A 23,065-nucleotide genomic window follows, 5' to 3' on the forward strand; every position below is an offset into this window, starting at 1 on the left:
AATGTTCCAGAAAAAGATCCCCTACCCCACCTTTAAGTGTCGTTGAAAACGTAATTTTAACCTTTCTTATAATTATGCCAAAATGTGCCAACTATTTGATAGCAGCAACTTATAAATCCAACTATCTTCGTGCCAAATAACACATAAACATTTGTTGATTTGTTAAACTAAGAGTTATATATATATGCAACACAGTCACATGATTTTTTTTTACGCAACGTCGGAAATGAGTTCATCAAATTCTCGCGCTGTTTGGCTGTAATTTGTCATTCTGCCGTCACATGAGGAAGCGGTACTCACGAGGCTCTCACTATTGGCTGAAATAAGCAAAACAGCTGCCCTATTGGTCAGCTTCTGAGGAGTCACGTGTGTACGTCATCAAAACCGGTCTGAATTGTTTACATCTGTCCTAAAGCCATGCGAAAAATAGCTTTTTTCGCAAATAGCTTTGCGAAAGATATCTGAATGTAAATTCATCAGCAGTTTTGGCGTTATCTGTTGCGCGGTCGGTTTATTACTGCTAAAGTGATGTGAAATGTTTCACGAGAAGCCAATCGTCGCTGTCCATTGTTTAGGTCACTGATCTCATCGTAACATGTTGCTCACGTTTCATATTATTATGAGCCACCTAGTTATTTCGAATTAATGTAATTTTAAGGCAAGAGACAGGTGGAAACCATCCTTTGTGTTTCGGTTTCATTTCTCCACAGATGTTGGCTTTAATTGCCACAACTCCTCAGTCAGCTGATACGAAGAGGAAATTGCTACAAAGATTGTTGGCACTATGTGCTCTAACCCCTGCCGGCAACACATACTTGATTATTCGTTTATGTAAAGAAAGTATCGTTTGAAAAGGGAACTACAAACTCGTCTCTCTCCATTCAGTTTTGTCCAACGACGTATCACTTTATCCGGTCGGACTTGATGAAAGTGCGTTCTGAAACTCTGGTTTGAAATTGATCGACTTCCTCAAACCATAATGTCAGATACAGAGAGGTCTCTGTCAGCTTTCAGGAAAATCAGCTATGCAGTGGGACACTTTCTGAACGATCTGTGTGCTTCAATGTGGTTCACATATCTGCTTGTGTTCTACCACTCAGTTATGGGATTCCAAAACACAAATGCAGGTGAGTTATTCTGTTTGTCCGTCTGTGATGGCGACTTCACCATTATTTGGAGTGATGTAATCACTGAAGAGCCCACTTTCAGTACTTTAGTCTTGGTCTGGAATTGGACACAGCCTTTAAAGTGTGGAGAAAGTTTCTTCCAGATTATTTAATCTACACTGAAACATTGATAAAATGGCAAAATTTCAATCCTATGTTTGTAGGATTTATGCCATTTTAATTTCCCCCATGGAAAAATATAGTGTTCTTTCATAAAGCATTTGGGAGATTTTGGATTATTGTTTTCCTTAAATGTCTTTTCTTTGCATCCATAATTGCTCTGTTCTCCGTTCCACTAAAAGACATTGCACACTTTGATGATGTCATCAAAGTCATGCTTTAACCTTCCCTCAATGCAGTCTGGAGGTTGAATTTGGACTCATGTAGAAATAACACTTTTGCTTATTTTATTCTGGCTGTCTTAGTTTTTAAGTTGATGAATGCTTTCATCATGGTATTCACACGCTCTGACACTATTTGGAATGCTGTTTGAACCGAGTTTTATCAGGTAATTCTGACTGATCTCTGCTGATTCTCACCTCTTTGTCTTGCTTATACTCACCATAATGCAATCAAGCTTGCTGCCCCTTGTCTCAGTCATAAGTCCTCAATTTTTCAACCCTTAGACAATCCAGTCATGGAGGACAGGGATTTAACTGAGTGCCTTGAGCACCTTTACCCATTCTTGTCTCTTTTTTGTCTACTTTTTACCATTTTACCACAGGGTTACATACAGCCAGCGCACAAAGTGTGACTTTTTGTTCAAATTTAAATGAAAAAGTCATTTAGATCTCAAATGACAGATCTGCCTGTTGTCATGTTATTGAAATGGTTCTCTAAATTCTGAAAAATTCATTCAATTTATAGTTTTGGATTTAGGTTTCCATATATTATTATTATTATTTTTATTTTTATATTATTATTTGTTGCAGTAGTATACAACTGATACAACTGACTGTGAATACCTCTGTGTGTTGTAGGTTTGTTACTGCTGGTTGGGCAAATAGCTGATGCTATCTGTACACCTCTCATTGGCTATGAGTCGGACCAAACCCCTGGATGTCGAAACTACGGCAAGAGGAAGACATGGCATTTAGTTGGTAAGTCAAATTTAATAGATGGATAGAAAGAATGCATGACGCTGCAATCCCACTTTACTGTGCCATAAGATTTAAAGAATTATTTACCTTTCAGCAGGAAATTGTCAATTCAGTGAATTTGCAATCCACACATAGTCAGTCAGTAAACTGAAAATAATTTTCTGTTCGGGGGCCGAACCGGGGCCCGCTGCATCAAGGACTAAGCCTCTGTACATGGGGCGGCTGCTTAACCCACTACGCCACCGACCGCCCCCAGTTTATAGATATTCTACAAAACGCTAGAAGGGCTCATCGGTGTGTTCAAGCTTGCTTCTTGAAGCGTGGAAGAAGCCAGTTGCTGTTAAAGTTTGGTTAAAACGCGTATGCACACTAATTCATATGTATTTCAAATAAGGTAATACTTCTAATATGTAGATGTATTTGGCCAAAACAAATGTGTCCTGTTTTTTGTCAGTCAGCTGTTGTGTAAATTACATCATTAAGGGTATACATGTAACTTGGACTTCGCTCTCATTCTCAAAACTAACATGCTCTTTATGGAGCCTTCTTGGTTTAGATTATGTTTTACAAAACCGTTTAATGACAACTGTTAGAGGGCAACACAGCAAGATCCGGATGTGATCGATACTCTGTGGTGAAATGACCTGACAAGTGACCTTCTGACACCTGCAGGTACACAGGGATAACCCGATTCTCAGTTATTTGTGATAAACTAAATTACAACTAAATATTAATTTGTGTTTAAAAGGTAGATATAAAAAAATCTTTATGGCACTGAGGTCATAAAATCTGGAATTTACAATACAAATTTTTGTTATCCCACGCTGCTTCTTGAAATAATTTGAAAACAAAATACTAAAAAAAGTACTCAAATACTAAAAAAGAAAATAATCCCAAAACCTCTTCACAAATCACAAATTGAAAAATCGCTTACATTGGTTGCTCCAAAATTGTTTTAGTTTTAACTGCTACAAACCTTGAAAAGTTTACTTTAATGTCCTTATGTTTGAGCCCTCATGGTGTTAAAAATGAAATTAGAAAATTAAGTTATTTATACATCAAGAGACAGAAATGTAAAAGTTGATATGTACAGTATAAATATACTGTATATATGTGCAGTAGTAAAGATATTCTGCTATATTTAGTGTTTTATCACTTTCTTCTTTGTGCATATTATACTGGACAATAAACTGGAGAGGTCTGCCAACATAGATACAGTGTACAGGAAGGGACTGAGACGGCTCAGGTCCTTCAATGTCTGCAGTGACATGCTGTGCATGTTTTATCACACTGTCATTGAGACTGCACTGTCCTATGCTGTTGTCTGCTGGGGGAGTGGCACTACAGACAAAAACTGCAGGCGCCTGGAAAAACTGGTGAAAATGGCCAGTTCTGTGATAGTCGGGAGTTGGACCCCCTCAGAACTGTGGTGGAGCAGCGGATGAGGAGGAAGTTATATTCTATGATGGTGAACAATGATTAGCTCCTCTACAGCATCCTGGCAGGACAGAGGGGCAGCTGCAGGACTGAGAGGTTCAGGAGGTCCTTTGTCCCCACAGCCATAAAGCTTTTTAACAGTGACTGCTGACATGTTCTTCTCAAATTAATTTATTATTATTATTTTTATTCAACATACAATCATTGCAAATATTTTAATTGAGCTACATGACAATTTGAATTTCCCCCACAGCGGATGAATAAAGTATTTTCTATTCTATTTTATTCTATTCTATAAGCTTGTGGTCACCTGATACTAGCTGATTTGAGTAAGCAAGGAAAGAGTGCTGGGCGCATTTAAAAAAAAATCTTACTACTTGTCTCTCGTGTATTTCTGTGTGCGTTTGTGTTTATTCCAGGCACAGTGAGCGTGGTGGTGTCGTTTTCCTTCATCTTTAACAGGTGTTTGGCCTGTGATTCCCACACACCTCAGTGGGCCAGTTTGGTCTACTTCGTCCCGTTCATCATTATTTTTCAGTTTGGCTGGGCTGCTACACAGATCTCTCACTTGTCCCTTATTCCAGAGCTGGTCACCTGTGAGCATGCTAAAGTAGAGCTCACTGCATACAGGTAAGGGTTTAAAGCAAATTCACTACACACAGCATTGGGGTTGATAGGTCCTGAATATTCCCTTTCTTTTCTGTGTGAGCAGGTATGCTTTCACTGTCATAGCCAACATAGCAGTGTACGCACTGGCTTACCTGCTGTTCCATGTCCAGGCCGGAAAGGACGACGATCCACTCAGTGATTCACTCGGACCAGCAGATATCCCCATCTTTAGGGTGAGGACTCTGATTATTGGCGTCTTATGCATTAACTTTTGGTAAAGGAGTGCATTTATGAGTGTGTTCATATTTTCTGTGAATGTTGAACTGAACAAGGCTTTTTGTAAGTGATTATTGAACTTTGTTCTTGTCTTATCGAGTGAACATGTCATGCTGACTCGTGCCTGCATGCAATCCATGGGCGTGCACTAGACCTTGTGATGATTTCTGCACCTGACACAGACATAATTACAGTATATGTATCTAATGCAATTACAAATGCGTAGTTATAGACATATAAAACTAAGTAACATTCCCTAAACAGCAAACATGACAGAAACTGACAAAAAGTATATGTAGAGCAGGTTTCAGAAGAGTACCATAGAGGAGTTTAAAAAAAAAAAAGAGTGAGGCCTGTCAACAGAACCCGAAGAATGTGATAGATTACCTTTTACAGCAGAAGGCCTGAGGAGAGCAACTTGTAATATAAGTTGAACTTTTTTTGGCCTCGCTGCTGAAGTTATCTGAAGTTAGTGCAATGTTATTTGTTAGAGCCTTTGTCTTTGGCCTTCTGCCTGCTAATATGCTTTAATTGTGGGAAAATGTTGACTGGCAGCTCTTAGTAATAGTAGCAAGAGAAAGGCAGGCTCCAGACTTAAAGCTGCAGTCGGCAGGTTTTCAAAATTGCGAGTCTAAAGTCGGAAAATTCGAACTGATACAACTTTCAGGTCCCTCCCCCAACCTCTAACAAGCTCCGAATCGCCCCCCAAACCCCTCCCCCTCTGTGGACAAGGTTGTGCACGTGAGTTCACACCAGTGTGAGCGCACACAAGCTGGGGCAGACTCACGCTCAGCAGCGTGTGCACAAGCTGTGATTGACAGGTAGGATTCCTCCACCCTAACTTGATTGGTTAAAAACAGCCGGGAGCGCTCGGTTTTTGTAAGCATGATTACAGGCTTCAGAGGGAGCTACAGATTTTGTTATTTTTCCTAAACAGCCTATTTAATATTCTACTTCCAGAATCCCATGACAGTTCAAGCTAATATGACTAAAAAAAAGTTGCCGACCGCAGCTTTAAAGGAGAAGATTTTTTTTTTTTTTAAACCTGGACCTTATTTCAGGTATAAAATACGTTCATCTACTCACCGATAACATTTTGGTGAAAGTCGTCGTCCTTAGATCACTCGAGATCCGAGTATATCCATATAACGGGAGAGAACCAGGGCAGAGACAATACAGCCTCTAAATAAGGCATTATCTGTCTTTATTTCAACAATACTAAACTTTGAATTAGTACTTGTGAAATGTGAACTTGCACAACACTGGGCCATTGATACTAAAGTATGTTCAAGGGTTGTAAAGAAATTCTTTAAAATGGTAGTATTTCTGTGGGAAAGCATTTGTCTGAACTTATAAAAAATCCATCCATCCATCCATCCATCCATCCATCCATCCATTTTCTATACCCGCTTAATCCGTCGGTCGGATTACAGGGGGGCTGGAGTAGGCTCCTGTGATGGACTGGCGACCTGTCCAGGGTGCACCCCGCCTCTCGCCCGATGACCGCTGGGACCTATCCCAGCGGTCATCGGGCGAGAGGCGGGGTGCACCCTGGACAGGTCGCCAGTCCATCACAGGACAGGACACGGAGACAAACGAGACAAACAACCACACACACACACACATTTTAGAGACACCAATTAACCTAACATGCATGTTTTTGGACAGTGGGAGGAAGCCGGAGTACCTGGAGAGAGTAAAAAATAAAACCATTCTAATTTTTGTTTTTTTGAAAATGAAAGGAAAAAAGCTTTATTGAATGGCAAATAATGACTATATTTTCAACGTGCTGAGTCACGGATTTATTGAGGATTTTTTAAAGTTTTGTGTCGACGTTTATTATCAGAGTTTTATGTCTTCCGAAACCTCTGTCTGCTTTCACAGTTTGTGGCAAGTGAAACAATTTTTTCCAGCTTGTCTTCCCAGATCATTGAATGCTGTGCTGTGTTTGATTACAGAATCTGGCATTAATTGTGATGGGGATTGGAACTCTCTTTGCCATCTTCTTCCACTTGGGAACAACAGAGGGCCCGAGTCTTGGAGCTGGTGAGGAGGCTGGGGGAGAGAGGGGAAGACAGAGGAATAAGAAAGAGGTGGAAGAAGCTGAAGACGAGCGGAGGCCCTTGCTGCCCTCTTCTAACACCACGTCGGCTCTTCTGCAGTGGAAATGTTGGCTCCGGCAGCCTTCTTTCTACCAGGTTTGTCTATCTGCTGTTATCAAAACAAACGCAGCAAAACCAGTCCTGCTTTTCACCTGAAGCAACTTCAACAGGGTCAGAAAAATAACTTTATTTTATGCAGCTGCCATTTCTTGCTTCTACTTCTTGATGACAGGTGTTTCTGTATGTTTCCTTAGGTGGCCTTACTCTACATGTCCACCAGGTTAATAGTAAATCTCTCTCAGACGTACATCTCAATGTATCTAATCAACACTCTAGGGCTGCCCAAGGTAAAACAAAATCATTCTATACAACTCATAAATACTTTTTTTTTTTCCATCGCACTCCCTCCCTGATCATTTGTTCTGTTTTTCCTCCAAAAGAAGTTCATTGCAATAATCCCACTAGTGATGTACCTAAGTGGCTTCCTGTCCTCCTTCATCATGAAGCCTGTCAGTAGACGCATTGGAAAATGTGTAAGTGGAGTGTTTAAAGCTGCACCAATTAACTTCTTATTATTTTGTTTGGGTCTATTTCCATGTAAATAAATCAGGACATAAGTCTGATTGTAAGGCTACTTTTATTTTATGTTATTGAAGATCAGGCCATGGTCTGTGGCTCAGTCTTGGGATTGGAGCCTTTGTTTAGATGCTATATATATAGCTGTGAATATAGAGGATTTCCAATTCAACTCCTCTATTGAAATTTGTATAAACAAATTATTTTGTCAGATGTTCATGTCATTATGGAAAGCCATATCGTAGAAAGCTATTGGTCAAATAAAAATAGCCTATGAATTTAACTTTAGAATGAATAATTTGGGGTTTAACTAAACTTCCACCGAGAGGAAAATGTGCAGGCAGAGCTAAAAAGTTGACTGACTGGTTCTATGTTGTTGCCAATCGCCTAATCAGGTTCTACAAAACTTAATGTACCCAGTAACAGGAACTGTGCTTGATCTGATTTTCTATTCTTATCTACAAAGATCAAAAAAGGGAAGTTAAAAAAATGCAAGCCAATGTGTTGAATTTCTTTAGAGTGTGTGGCTTTTTATTTGATTTCTCCAGCTCACCTACTTTGTGGGCCTCGTGCTGATTATGGCCTTCTCGTACTGGGTGCTGCTGGACATCAGGATGGGTCAGCAGGTGTATGGGGCAGCTGTGCTTCTGGGGGTCGGGTCCGCTACCATCTTGGTGATATCACTTGCCATGACCGCTGAGCTTATCGCAGATCAGACAGTGAGTGAGAGAGTAAGTCAGGGGGTGAGTAAGAAACCGGGAGGTCCTTTCACTTCATCCGTTCTATTTTCTCTGCAGCAAAGTGGAGCCTTTGTGTATGGAGCCATGAGTTTCACCGATAAGTTGGCTAATGGAGTCGCTGTGATGGTGATTCAGTCGCTACATCCTTGCCAGTTAGTGCACACACACGCACACACACACACACACACACACACACACACACACACACACACACACACACACACACACACACACACACACACACACACACACACAAGTTTTTCTATCTTAAAAATGCATTCCCTAGCCATAACCTCTACCCTCCATCTTGTCTCCATAAGACGGCACGTTAGCTGGATAAGTTAATTTATTGTATTGGTCTGAATATGGGATGTATTAATGGTAAACTTCAATAGTGTTACTCAAACTGAACAATGTCATATCGGGCATAACAGAAAACAAATTCTTTCTGACTCTTTGCACATGTTGTTTGCAACAAGATATAATCTACTGTAACATGCACTCTGCTTTGTGTCTGTCAGTACTGTGGTGTGCTGCCCTGCCTGTGTATGGTTCTATCATTACATCATGGTTGCAGTAACAGGAGGAGTGGCCATTGTCGCAGCTTTGGCTCTCTGCTCCATTCTCATCTGGCCGATCAAAATAAGACCACGTGAGTCATACATATCCACTAATATACTAAATGAACAAGGTATGTGCATCTGCCTAACCTCAGCACTTTGTGATTCTGCATATGTTTGTGTGTTTCTAGGTGGTCTGCGAGTCATGTCTGATGATTCACCCAGAATCAACTAACAGCCTCCTTTCTCCATCTTCCCTGCAATATAACAGAGAAGCATAAAACTGGATCTCAATTGGACAGCAGCAGCTCTCAATTTAATTTATTTTTTGGTTTTAGCTTGAGTTTTTCAGGGAAAAGAAGCAGCAGAGATTTGTCAAAATTTCCTGGTGCACTTAAGAACCAGTGGAACAAAGAAGGGAAATTATTATTCTTATTTTTAATTTTTTATCTATTTACACTATGCTGACATATATTTGCAGTTATTTAACCTGGATCTTGTTTGCTTCTGCTTAACCCACTACGCCACCGACCGCCCCTACTATATACATTCTTGTGATATTAAAATACAGTCTGAGTACAATTTGGGAAAGCAAAAACACAAAACATTTAGCTAATGACATACCTCCCGTGCTGACAAGATAGTATAAAGTCCATGTGTGGTATCATACGAGGGGTTAATCATTACAATTTAATTTCAGTTCAATAATACTTTATTAATCCCGGAAGGGAAATGATATAAATACACCTTCTGTCATAAGTTTAAGGTATAGAGGTGAGCATCAAAAAGTCAAAGATTAGGGAAAACATTTATAGGAATTTGAGAAATATGCAAAAATATATTTACCTTTCTACCTCTCTACTAACCCGACTGGACTCATAAGTCACTCATATCATTGACTATTTCATAGACTGATAGCTCCACCAAATCTTTTTCTTTTTCATTGAATTATGCAGTATCTAATATCTGTAATTCTTATATCTTACACTGCTTGTTAATGAAAAAAGAAATCATATTACTTATGTGTTACAAAGTAAATCAGCTGTGCAAACACTGGTGAATATCTTTGTATGAAGGCATCAGCAGTGCTGCAATACCGCAAGAATTAGGTTGAATGTTACTGTCATCTGGTAGCCAAGCAGCTGATTAAAGAGCCAATGATGTTAAAAAAAAATCAAACTTTCGTGCTCTGATCCCATTACGGTCAGTTATTTAACAGAACTTTAGAAAATTATGGTAAAATGGGGTCAAAATAGTGAACATTTTATTTTATTGTTTGTCTACTTCATTTATCAATACAAAGCAAGCAGGAAAAGACAAGCTACAAATGAACATTTGCATCTCTAGGCAGACACATTACGTGATTATGGGTTTATTATTCTGCTGCTGCACATCTGATAAGGGACAAACGAGGGATAATGAAGGGAAAAATGTTGGAATCTTTGAAATCTAGTTTCCTCACAGCATAACTAGTGATTTCAGTATTTGACAATGACTTAGCTTTTAAAATGTTTTTTTACTTTTTTTTTCCCACAGAATAAAATAAATCACTACATTTACAGTCTCAAAGACTGTCGGTGGATAAATGAGACTTGATTCTGAAATGCGCAGAATATACCGAAATGTGTACATACATATATGTGTGCGTGTGTGTATGTATGTATATATATATGTAGATATATATATATGTGTATATGTAGATATATATATATGTGTATATGTAGATATATATATATATATATTCATGCCGTATGTACATTGTTATAGAAGGGAATATCACTGGTTGAGCATCAGAGCAAGAACCAAAGGTCTTTGCTTTGAGAATTGTTTCTTGGTTTTTACTGTCTTGCTCTGTTGCCCCAGTCACCTGTGAATGCGTTTCATTGTTTACCTCATTAAACGGGTTTCATTAGGTGAAACAGAGAAAATGTGTCAGTGTTTGACTGAAACTCGTAATGAAGTTACATTTATGTGACTGATATTTCTAAATGGTAAATGGATTATACTTATATTCAATTCAATTCAAATTCTAAAATACTTTATTTATCCCAGAGGGAAATTAAATGTTGATGTAACTCAATTAAATCAAGGAGTTATTATAGATGCTGATGGCTGTGGGCAGGAAAGATTTCCTGTAGCGGTCCGTTTTGCATCCAAACTGAAGAAGCCTTTGACTGAAGAGACTGTTTTCCGATAACAGTCTCATGGAGAGGATGTTCAGGGTTGTCCATAATTCTCTTGATTTTATGCAAAATCCTTCTTTGCATTATTGTCTCCAGAGGTTCCACAGTCGTCCCCAGAACAGAACCAGCCTTCCTTATCAGGTTGTATAGGTTATATAGCGCCTTACCTCCTGTAGTTGACTACTCAGAGCACTTCTTCACTATATCCCACATTCACACGTCTTCCTCTATACAATGTTAGAGGCTACATAGTGCTTTTTTTCTCTATGATACACCGATATATGCATTGGTAGGCAACACAGGGTTGCCCAAGGACACTTTTACACGTCCAGAAATATTTTGACTGGCAGACTACTGCTCTTCTGAGCTTCTGAGCTATTATATGTGCATATTTACACACTACTTACAAAAAGTTAGGGATGTTTGGCTTTTGGATGAAATTTATGGAAAATGTAAAAAGTTCACAGTACAGTGACTTTATATCATGAAAGTAAGGGATTTAAGTAGAAGCATGCACTAGTGATTTCCTCATCTCAAACAATTTATTGAAACAACAGTGGTGGGTATACCACAACAAAAAATGTCAATGTCTCAATAACTTGTCATGTGCCCTTGAGCATCAATTACAGCTCGACAACAACGTCTCATGCTGTTCACAAGTCGATTTATTGTCTGCTGAGGCATGACATCCCACTCTTCTTGAAGGGCAGCCCTCAGTTTCATTGAGGATCTGGGGTACAGAGTTCCGAGCCTCTACACAGCGACTCAGCTGATTCAGGTCAGGAGAAAGTGCAGGCCACTCCATTTGAGGTAGCCCAGCCTCCAGCAGCCGTTCCCTAATGACACGACCACGATGAGCTGGAGCATTGTTGTCCATGAAGATGAAATTAGGCCTGTGTTGATCCTGAAACATCTCATAGTTAAGCTGCTATAGGCCTAGACTGCTGGGGGGCCTCATCTGTCACACCTTTCCTCACTTTTTCCCCCCCGTTTAATTTCTCAAATGATATTATGTACATGTGACATCATTGTGGTCATTAACTCGTGTTTCCCTGTTCCAACAGGTATCCTTTGAATGGTGTTACAGTGATTTTCCCCCCTCGTTTCTGTCTTCTCAAACCCAAGCTGGTGGAGGCGGATGAGTCTGGTTCTGCCAGAGGTTTCTTCCCTGTTCAAAGGGAGTCGTTTCTCTCCACAGTCGCCTCAGGCACGCTCAGGATTTGATTGGATTATGTTTACAATTAATTGAATTCCAATTGGCTTGAATTGGAGTGTAATATTGAAGTGCCTTGATATGACATTTGTTGTAATTTGGTGTTGTATAAATAAAACTGAATTGAAGAGGATTCCAGTGGCAATCTGTGAAACTCGAGTGAACTCTATGCCCAAAAGAGTAAAGGCAGTGCTGGAAAATAATGGTGACCATACAAAATATTGACACTTTGCGCACAATTTGGACATTTTTACTTAGGGGTGTACTCACTTTTGTTGCCGGCAGTTTTTGCATCTCTGTATGAAAAATCAGATACTTTTCACAAACAATGAGCTAGCTGGGCCAGCTGTAACCTAGTTGCAACATTGTGCTAAGGTTTGTTTGTCTCACATCTTGACAGAAATTAAGTGTTATTTTGCAAGCAAATCTGTCTTCAAAAATGTAGGAATATTTCCAAATTTGATAAATCTATATTTTACTGTCCAGAACATGTAACTTATCAACTGAAAATTGAGACACACAAAACAAGAACAATGGAATTAAGAGGCATCAAATGGTCAGACAACATTTCCTTAAAGTTCCTCCAGACCTCTCGGTTAAATAATAAACACATGATTATTCATGGCAGAGTTGAACTGAAGTGACTGAAAAAGCAAATAGTAAAACGAGGAAGTCATTTTTTCTCTCCCAGCAGACTAGACGTTAAAAGAAAAAAATAATACAACCTCACATTAAAATTGAACAAATATTACTGCTGATGTAGTCAGTATATTTTAGTTACTGTTGTTGCAGATGTGAGGCTTCATACAGCAGCAACAATGACTTTGCATAATTAGCTTAGCACCTGTTGATGTGTAAATGCAAGCTCAATCCTTAAGAAAAGCTTGTATACTGATCAAAATTTGCTAGGATAAACTTTGTTAGGATAAATTCTTTTCAGAGTCTACCATCAGTCAGGGGGCACTGGCGTTCATTTTCTCTTGGCAGCTGTCCCAGAAGTTCAGCAGTCTGTTGTCTTTGTTGGAGCAGAAATCGGTGAAGTCTCTGAGCAGGCGGTCAGCTAGCCTTTCATCGCCCAGCACGCCAGTTCTCCAGGCTTTGGTCAGCATGGTGTTGTAGGCCCAATAGTAGCCCACTCTCTCCTCACCACCGAAAGGGCCTTGAGTGTTAGAAGTGGTAGAGTTTCTGCGCCGGCGTTGCTGCCCACTGGAATACTTCCTCCTGGAGTACGGCAGTTGCAGGAATACAGTTCCTAACAGAGATAGAACTCAGTGAAGCTTGTCAATTTCCAGTTAACAAAAGCCAGTTTGTAATTGAATACACTGATATGTCCAACCTGTAACATGGATGTACTGGGGTCTGTTCTCTGTGGGAAAATTAAACGTTGATGCAGAAAATTTGTCGTGCACAAAGCCAAACCTGGTAGAAAGAGCAAGAGAAAACAAAACAACTGGTCAAAGAGAAGAATTCTGAAATCCACTTCAGTCCCTAACTTTAAGGGAAATTACAGGGCATACACGTGCTTTACAAATCAGGCTCTAATTAAACTTAGTAACTTGTAAATCAACAAAACCAATAATAATCCAAACTTTCCCATTCTCTTTCTTTTCAAAAGGAAGTGCTTTTGTGAGTTCTGAGTTTGGTCAGGAACAGGGTTTGCAGAGGTCCATTTCTTAGGGGACCACTCAACATGTAAACAGCAGGACTCATCTCAATAACAAAGTACAATTAGCTTAGCTTGGCACAGCAAACAAAACTATGCAAACTGGCAGCTTATACATAGCATGTACTGTATATAAGACTGTATATGCAGAAGGATGTAGCTACAAGGACGTCAGGCACTGGTTTGTAAACTGCTATTTTAAAGCCTTAAGTTTGGTATTTGGCTGTTGTGTTCTTTTTTTCCCCTTCTTCTTTATATATACACATATACAAAACTAAACTTAGTATCATCACTTGTTTTAAATTGTGTCTTGAATGTTTAACAGTGCCTTATGTCAAACTGACTGCAGTCCCAAGATTAACTTCTTCATAAAGATATAGTAGGTATAGCGTGATCATTTTTCTACATACTATAATAAAGAGTTCAGAATCTGAAACAACAACCTGTAAAGTATGGCCTCCTGAAAAAGCTGCATCCTGTCCCAGTATGTCTCTGGTTCAAAACCTATTTAATGACAAAGAAACAAACAGATGTAAAGAATAAGATATTGTGCATACATTTAGATAAACACAAAGCATTCATTTAGAGATGACTGCACCTTCAAACAGGTTATCACTGCTGTTCTTCAGCAGACAATGCATGTTGAGAGGGATGAAAAGCTGGGCTCTCAATGGGTCTCCATACAGATAAGATGTCAGTGCAAAAGGAACCTCCAACACAGGTACCAAAAGGAAACCACAGGAGGCTGCCTTTCTGTGCCATCCTTGAACCTGATAGAAAAGAACTAGTTAAATTCAAGCAGTTTGATGTGAAAAGTTATTTCTATACGTATATATATTATATATATCCCAGTCTGGAGGTCACGACCCCAAGTACTCTGATTTCAACTTCCTACTTCAGCCCTTGTTTCTCGTATTCCTTCCTCTTGATGTTCCTTTCACTTGGAATTGCATCGCCAGGATCACTACAGTTGTGGTGTCCATCAGCTTATTGGTCTCTGTGATGGTCCCAGTAGGTATAGTATGTAGTGCTGCATTCACATCTTCTAGGGTACCTTGTGTTAAGGCTATAAGGGCTTTCTAATGGAGCTTGGTACCCATTCTTGGGTGGGGATGATAATTATGTATTCCTCCTGACCCGTCATCCTGGCTCCCCCTTGCCGTAGAATCTTTGTTTTACATATACATACATATACATATATACATGTACAAAAGTAACGAAATGTGTGTATGATCGGTTATTTCTTTGTTGTGACAATGCTCCTTGGCAATAAATCTTAGACCGTTGGAAAGCCTGTTTATTTCCGCTCAAATGGTGCCAAATTTCGAAGGAAAATACATTTATTGGTTGAGCAGCAGAGATGAGTATGTGGGTTGAGCCCATGAAAAACTTGCCAAATCTTCTCAGCCAATGCCAAACAACTTATTCGGCTATTGTTTGGTGTTGTTTATTGGAGTGGATGATTGAAGTCTGAAGAAACAAGACATTCTGATTATCAGCACCTGGGTACCAGAAAGTCAAAAGAGTAAATAGCAGAATAAGCTGATATATTCATAACCTATATATCTAGGTTATGCAACATTAGTGTTTACATTTTTCACATTAGATTTTGCTACCTATAAATAATACTACAAAAAACTTAAAACAGACCAAAATATGAGATAAAGTTGCTATAAATCATAGCTTGGGATTTTACTGCTGTGACTTTTGAGGTAGAAATGGTAGATCAATCAATCAATGCTTGGCAAAAGCACCAGCATTGTTCAATTTGGCTAGCAAGATGTTTTCCATGGCAATAAAAATCAGTGTTTCACAGAGCTAAAATGAGCTTGGCTTTCCACTAAGCTATGAGAAAGTTATCGATGTGTCATACTGTAAGCTTAAGGAACATGTATCATTATTGTTAGTTTTTACACCGACTTCCAAGGAGCAATGGTAAACAGAGCAAAGGAGGGGCCAACTGGTCTGCTGATGTACACAAAGCACTCATTGTGATCGAGCCTTTCATAAACAAGTTAGACAAATTTTAAGGAGATTAATCAAATCAAAATAAACCCAGACAAATGAGTATTTGATCCCAGGGCCATGTTCTTTCCTGAATGTGGAGCTCTGTTTGACTTGTATGCACACAATATGACACGCATGCGGTTGATGGGATATACAGCTCTGCCAATGAACTCCCTACTCCATTGATCCCCAGGCCACAGAGATGTGCCGAGATTTGCAGCAAGCACAGTTGACTTTGAAAGAATGTGTTTTGACGAAGGTCTGATGAAATATAGATTCAAAAGTAAAGATAATAGCAGAAGTAGGGATGCACCGATTCGCCTTTTTCACTTTTTGTTTTAGAATTGACCGATACTGATCCGAAACAGCGCGGAATTACGGTAACAAACATTTCTTTCCTATTTTTTTTTTAAAGACATAAACAGATATAAATGTACTGAATTACTTATCTATTTAATAATCATGCATCAGTAAAATAATCTTAAGCATAAAAATATAACAAGTGTGACTGGTTCAGTCAGTGCAATTAGGGATTCAAAATCCAATGTAAAACAAAAATTTTAAAGAATAAAGGATCTGAAATTGAGAAAAAAACAACGGCTTCACTGGCTTGGTTGTTAGACTTTAAAAATAAATAGCAATCAGCTCTTTATATAGTTTAGTGCAAATGAGGAATCAAACATCCATTACAAAAGTATCTGAACAAAACAATAGCTTTTCTGGCTTGGTAAAAACTAATAAAAAAAATAAAAAAATAAAAAAATAAATAAAATCTGAGGTAGTCCCAATTTAACAATTTTTTTCACCACTAGAGGGGGCAGTAGGCCCTTGGATGAATGCATAGCTGGACAGGACAAGAGAAAATAAAATAATAATAAAAAATAAAAATAAAAAAATAATAAAAAAAAAAAAAAAAAAAAAAAAAAATCGGCAGATATGGATCGGCCCATTGTCACCGTAACCCGATCTCGAATTTTCTTTGATATCAACACCGATATCCGATCCAGATATCGGACCGGTGCATCCCTAATTTCAAGGTATGTTAAAGGTTGGGTAGGGGATCTTTTTCTTGAACATTTTTTTACATATTGCTTGAAATACTCTTCACACCCCCATTGCAACCAATTAATTAAAAGTTTTGACATTAATATGAAAAGTTTTAGTGGCCTCTAGAACGTACAATCTAGGAAAAACAGTATCCAATCATTGTGAACGGACCGTTCACAATGATTGGATACTGATGCCGTCTATCAAACTGCAATCTGCTCCTCCCTCCCCCTCCTTCCCCCTGTGCGCGTACCCTGCTCCGTGAACGAATTAAGCGTCCAGAAGCTTGGCAGGAAGCTAAACTAGAGCCAGCTTGGCTAGCACCTAGCATTATTAAACGTATAGTTAGCATATACTAAATACTAAATACGGCAACGATCGATGCTTGTGCACCTTCGTGCTCGTGCGCGTTCATGTACTCTAGAGGCGTGCCTTCGGGGGGAAAGTGAAGAAAAGGGTTGGGACTTTTTACCTGTGTATTTTCAAAATGCAGCTTCGCTGGACTCAAAATCCAGGATCTCCTACCCTACCTTTAAACTACACAAGTTTTCTTGAGTTGTGAAGTTAAGACAGTTAAGAAAAAGAAAAAGGTGTATTTGTATATATCTGCGTACCATCTCAAACAGCACTGCAGCAGTGACAGCCATCCAGTGCAACTTGATCTCAAAGGCAGCGTTTAGAGAGAAGTTGCCGTGGTAGTAACAGCTACACCATTCTGTTCGGTCACTGCGGTTATTGACGTCCACATCCAGTGTGACTGTCTTCTGCTCTGGAACCGTAGCAGCTGGAGGACAGATGGACAACATGGGGAGGGAGGGAGGGAGAAGGGTGGACAGACAAGTAGACAGGAGGCAAGGGAGTGAAAGAAAAAGAAGTGGATAGCATGATGGGCGGGCAGTCAGGGTAATGATAGCCAGATGGATGCACAGTGCTTGGAGGCAGAGTCAGAGATATTCTGGTATATTTATTGATCATCTTAAACCCACCAAATTGAAAAATAGTCTAGGTGCGAGATAGCAAAGTGGAAAAGATTAATATTGCAAAGTTGCTGCTTTAAGAATGAAAGCATTTTCTAATATGACGAGGTTAACGGTAAAAATGAAAGCTTTAAATGGCTGAATGAGGCAGTAATCAAGCTGAAGCACTGTCACAACATGCTAAGCTGTGAAAGTGCCTTTCTACTGAAACGCAAGGGAAGCGACAGGTGAGGGCATTGCACACCACAGCACTACTGAACCACAGCCACCAACACCACAACATGCTATGAAACACCCACTTAACTACTACTTTCTCAGCAACACATTTACCAGACCACCTGCATTGATTGGGCCATGGAGGTGGATAATTTTGATCACATCAATTAGCAATGAGCCAGGATCATAATAAAATTATAGACACTGCATGCACTAGACAACACATCACCAGCTGCTCAATGCAGATCTGCAAGCCACTGTAAGGAGAACTGAGCTCTGTGTCTGTGTCACACAACAATGAGACGGTGGGTGATGGTGGTTATTTTGAACTATGATAAAGATGCCATAAAATGTAACGTGAAATCTGTCTGTGGTGAGAAAATAAAAAAATTCTGAAATTCAAACTAAGGTTAGGATGGCAAATGGTTCAGGATATTTTTGGTGGTTGTTTCTCTGTGTGTGTGTGCGTCTAGGGCTCTGTGTTGTCAGTTGATAGTATATTAAAACCGTCTTTAATATAGGGATGTATTTGTGCTTATTCTACATAATTGGCATGAACAGTGTTTAAAATGCAATTCTCCTGATGGTCATAGGATGAGCCAGGCAAAATATACTTCTGTAATACATAAATAATCAGCAGAGGTGGTGGAACAACCAATTGGGACCTCTGCTTTTAGTTATGGTTTCTACAATCCCTGAAAGGATTGCAGCCACTCTTACTGTGACACCTCAAAACTAGAACCAAACCCTAGTCCCTTAAGTAGACTCAAGTGAGATCTGCATCAGACAGGATGAGGGAGGAGGGTGATGCTCCTCTGCAGTGTGGGCTGAGGGGATGAGATGGGCTGGGTATACCTAGCAGTGCAGCGGCCTGGCTGCGTCCTCCAAAGCTGCGGCTGAAGGAGCTGTGCCTACTTGCGTAGGAGGCTGGCCGACTGGGCAGCCAGGGCAAGAGGAAGGCTGGGAGGTCACAGGGTCGCCGTTCCTCTAGCACAAAGGCCACTTCAAACCACTTTCTCTGGAAAAGAGCAAAATCCTCCAGCGCTGCAGCTGACCAGCCTCCAGCTGCTGCAGTTGGAAGTTGGGAGATCAAGCCTGCAACAGAAAGCCCACACATGAGATTGATGATGGGGTTCTCATAACAGAGCCAATGTATAAAAATACTATATGAACATTTGAAAAACTAAACAAGTAGAAATAACATATTCGACTCTCTTTGAAGCCTGAGTTGTTAAATATTCATTCACCATCCTTTTCTCCGACAATCCTGTAGAAGTAGAAGCCATAAACAAAGGTGCGCAAGGCATCTCCTGAAGCATGAACCACCAAACCTTCATCCAGCATTTTCTACACAAAACAAACAAAAAATCAAATTGAGCTGTTGAAAAAAGTACACACACAAACACCCGCTTAATTAGCAATATACATTACTTTTCTTTTCCTCTTTTTTTAAGTAAGGCTATATGAAGTAATTATGGGCAGTCAGTGTCTTACAGAAGTAGATGGGTCACAGGTTCTCAGTCTGAAAAATCAGGCAGGAATTTAAACAGGTGAGCTATTCAAACAGTTACTTGGAAGGTGGCCACAGAAGAGCGAATTTTCAAAAACAAAGAAAGCATAGAAAAATTGGTTTGAACAAACACAATATATTGTGAAAATTACACTTACTTTGCCACTATTCTATCAAAGAACATTCAATTCACTTCAGTTTTATTTATATGGTGCCAAATCACAACAAATGTCATCTCAAGGCACTTCAATAATACAGTCCAATTCATCCATCCAACCATCATCTTCCGCTTGTCCGGGGATCGGGTCGCGGGGGCAGCAGCTTGAGCAGAGAAGCCCAGACGTCCCTGTCCCCGGCCACTTCCTCCAGCTCTTCTGGGGGGACCCCGAGGCGTTCCCAGGCCAGCCGAGAAATATAGTCTCTCCAACGTGTCCTGGGTCTTCCCCGGGGTCTCCTCCCAGTGGGACGGGCCCAGAACACCTTACCAGGGAGGCGTCCAGGAGGCATCCTAACCAGATGCCCGAGCCACCTCATCTGACTCCTCTCGATGCGGAGGAGCAGCGGTTCTACTCCGAGCCCCTCCCGGATGACCGAGCTTCTCACCCTATCTCTAAGGGAGAGCCCAGACACCCTGCGGAGGAAACTCATTTCGGCCGCTTGTATTCGCGATCTCGTTCTTTCGGTCACTACCCACAGCTCGTGACCATAGGTGAGGATAGGAACATAGATTGACTGGTAAATCGAGAGCTTCGCCTTCTGGCTCAGCTCCTTCTTCACCACGACGGGCCGGTGCAGAGCCCGCATCACTGCAGACGCCGCACCAATCCGTCTGTCAATCTCCTGCTCCATTCGTCCCTCACTCGTGAACAAGACCCCGAGATACTTGAACTCCTCCACTTGGGGAAGGATCTCATTCCCGACCCGGAGAGGGCATTCCACCCTTTTCTGGCCGAGGACCATGGTCTCGGATTTGGAGGTGCCGATTCTCATCCCAGCCGCTTCACACTCGGCTGCGAACCGCTCCAGTGAGAGCTGAAGGTCATGGCCCGACGACGCCAACAGAACCGCATCGTCCGCAAAAAGCAGAGACCCGATTCTGAGGTCGCCAAAACGGACCCCCTCAACGCCCTGGCTGCGCCTAGAAATTCTGTCCATAAAAATTATGAACAGAATCGGTGACAAAGGGCAGCCCTGACGGAGTCCAACCCTCACAGGAAACATGTCCGACTTACTGCCGGCAATGCGGACCAAACTCTGACACCGGTCATACAGAGACAGAACAGCCCATATCAAGGAGTCCGGCACTCCATACTCCCGGAGCACCCCCCACAAGAGTCCCAGAGGGACACGGTCGAACGCCTTCTCCAAGTCCACAACACACGTAGACCGGTTGGGCGAACTCCCATGCACCCTCCAGGATCCTGCCGAGGGTATAGAGCTGGTCCACTGTTCCACGGCCAGGACGAAAACCACACTGCACCTCCTGAATCCGAGATTCGACTATCCGGCGGATCCTCCTCTCCAGTACCCCCGAATAGACCTTACCAGGGAGGCTGAGGAGTGTGATCCCCCTATAGTTGGAACACACCCTCCGGTCCCCCTTTTTACGGCCGCAAGTCCGACGATACGACCACAAAGTCGATCATCGAGCTGCGGCCTAGGGTGTCCTGGTGCCAAGTGCACATATGGACACCCTTATGCCTGAACATGGTGTTCGTTATGAGCCCAAGCCATGCGTCGAGGTGAGTCCGACTATATCTAGCCGGAACCGCTCAGCCTCGTGCACCAGCTCAGGCTCCTTCCCCAGCAGAGAGGTGACGTTCCACGTCCCAAGAGCCAGCTTCAGTAGCCGAGGATCAGACCGCCAAGGTCTCCGCCTTCGGCTGCTGCCCAGCTCACACTGCACCCGACCCCCATGGCCCCTCCTACGGGTGGTGAGCCCGTCAGAAGGGGCCATGACCACGGGCACAGACCCGGCCACCAGGCGCTCGCCGCGGGCCCCACCCCTGGGCCTGGCTCCAGGGGGAGGCCCCGGTGACCCGCGTCCGGGCAAGGGTACACGGTGTCCATTTCATTGTAATCATAATCCAATCAACTCCAATTTATTAAATTCAAAATTAGTCCAATTCATTCATACAGTCGATTCAAAAACAATGGGCCTCATGCAAGAACCGTTCGTACGCACAGATATGTTCTTAAATCGTGCGTACGAGTGATTTAAGAGAATTTGCCCATTCACCAATCTCCTCGTATTTTACGTTTTCTTTCAGGTACGAACAGAATTTACGAGTGATCCAGACCTGTCGTAGGAGTCATGTAAAATAGTCTGTTGTTATTCCAATCAAGTTTGCTTGACTAATGGATTGTATATTTAATTACTTTGAAGAAAACATAAATAAATGTATACATTATACCCCATAATGATGCTGACATTATTCTGTTTGACTTAAATTATGCACTAATTGAAGGTTAATTTGAATCTGTATATAACAAGCTCAATGGGAAGTATAACCAGCGGCTGACTTTCTGCTTTTGGATGCCTTAGCGCGTCAGGCTCTTGAAGAGAACATGTAGATATCCTTGCGGAGACAGATGAATGGCTGACAACGCGATTTAGATTGCCAAGGACTGTGCAGCTGCAAATATGCAACTTGCTAGAGGCACAACTCCAGAGAGAAACACGCCGATGAAACCCAATTCCACCACACGTCCAGGTACTCACCACCCTTGGATTTTTGGCCACTGGAACCTTTCAGAGGGAGATTGGAGACAGATCGGGAGTGTCCCAGTGCTCTGTGAGTCGTGCGCTCCCCTTGGTCATCAAAGCTCTCATCAGTTTATCACCCATGGTACATCAGATTCCCACACACCGCTGTCCAACAAGTACAAATTAAGAGGGACTTTCATCCCGTGGCTGGACTGCCAATCATAATTGGAGCACGAGACACATATACGCATCAAAGCACCCCTGCCCCTGTCGTGGAGCGCACTGAGCTGAAGGCCAGGTGGGTGTGTCTCGATACAGCGGGGGGGCAAACTGCTCTATAGCCCAGAGAAGGCATTTTTCCGAAGTTAAGAGCGTTCGTTGAATCTGACGTGGCGTGTTCGTACGAGACCTTCGTACGAAAAAAGTAAGAGAAATTTAGAATAAAAATGTGAAAATGTTCTTGCATGAGGCCCAATGTCCTAGCTAAGGAAACCAACAGATTTCACCGAAACTTCTCTTCAATCCAATCTACCTTCTGGCTCCATTCCACTCTTCACAGTGAACGATGGCGATCGAGAGAGAAAGAGGCAGGGTACACCCTGCTGGAGCTTATTGATTTTGAAATGCAAATAATTTTGACCATATGTTACCGGCACACAGTAAACTCTTTCAAATATTGGCGGCGTTGTTGTTCTGAGAGGAACGAGCTAAACCGGAAAAGTGATTCTGGAAATGATGTTGTTAGCCGACCAATCACAACCCTTGCGGTCTCCTCGAGTGTCCGTTGCCTCGCCGGATAGATGGGAATTTTGGCCGACGCACGCAAGCGACGGAGAGCGTCTCCGGGAGGGTCGCTCTCCGTAGACGACCATAAATCAGGCTTTAAGCAGCACAACACCATGCATCCCCCATTCACAGCTTGCAATCGGAAATCTAATGTTAATTGTTGTATTTTAGCGACACTTAAGCAAATATG

The 23,065-nt window shown here is 41.5% G+C and overlaps 2 protein-coding genes across 7 annotated transcripts in view; one reads left to right on the top strand and one right to left on the bottom strand.

Annotated features, from left to right (window-relative positions):
- Positions 1–371: 371 nt before the first annotated feature.
- On the top strand, positions 372–11,941 carry LOC142399439 (major facilitator superfamily domain-containing protein 12-like). Its single transcript, XM_075484107.1, has 11 exons — positions 372–1,127; positions 2,147–2,266; positions 4,123–4,333; positions 4,416–4,545; positions 6,547–6,786; positions 6,945–7,037; positions 7,131–7,223; positions 7,815–7,985; positions 8,064–8,158; positions 8,528–8,658; positions 8,758–11,941. Exons 1-11 carry the CDS (start codon positions 980–982, stop codon positions 8,799–8,801), a joined length of 1,476 nt encoding a protein of 491 aa, XP_075340222.1. The 5' UTR covers positions 372–979; the 3' UTR covers positions 8,802–11,941.
- A 255-nt stretch (positions 11,942–12,196) lies between these two features.
- depdc5 (DEP domain containing 5, GATOR1 subcomplex subunit) overlaps positions 12,197–23,065 on the bottom strand; it is a 41,347-nt gene continuing 30,478 nt past the window's right edge. For 4 of the 6 annotated variants that reach the window (XM_075484103.1, XM_075484102.1, XM_075484105.1 and 1 more), the window contains 7 exons: positions 19,120–19,219; positions 18,728–18,967; positions 17,294–17,463; positions 14,224–14,395; positions 14,069–14,129; positions 13,299–13,381; positions 12,197–13,214 (listed from right to left, as the gene is read on the bottom strand). In XM_075484103.1, the coding sequence (XP_075340218.1) occupies positions 12,916–13,214; positions 13,299–13,381; positions 14,069–14,129; positions 14,224–14,395; positions 17,294–17,463; positions 18,728–18,967; positions 19,120–19,219 (1,125 nt within the window). In that variant the 3' untranslated portion in view covers positions 12,197–12,915. Of the gene's footprint in view, positions 13,215–13,298; positions 13,382–14,068; positions 14,130–14,223; positions 14,396–17,293; positions 17,464–18,727; positions 18,968–19,119; positions 19,220–23,065 lie in introns of those variants that run through there. The other 2 variants (XM_075484104.1, XM_075484106.1) reach the window with 2 other exon arrangements.

This window comes from Odontesthes bonariensis, chromosome 14, assembly GCF_027942865.1.
Source record: "Odontesthes bonariensis isolate fOdoBon6 chromosome 14, fOdoBon6.hap1, whole genome shotgun sequence".
NCBI classification, from domain to species: Eukaryota; Metazoa; Chordata; class Actinopteri; order Atheriniformes; family Atherinopsidae; genus Odontesthes; species Odontesthes bonariensis.

Coding starts and splice junctions, on each gene's coding strand:
- LOC142399439 (XM_075484107.1), top strand. CDS start 980: ATGTCAGATACAGAGAGGTCTCTGTCAGCTTTCAGGAAAATCAGCTAT. Junction 7,038..7,130: donor ACACTCTAGGGCTGCCCAAG/GTAAAACAAAAT, acceptor TTCCTCCAAAAG/AAGTTCATTGCAATAATCCC. Junction 7,224..7,814: donor GTAGACGCATTGGAAAATGT/GTAAGTGGAGTG, acceptor TGATTTCTCCAG/CTCACCTACTTTGTGGGCCT.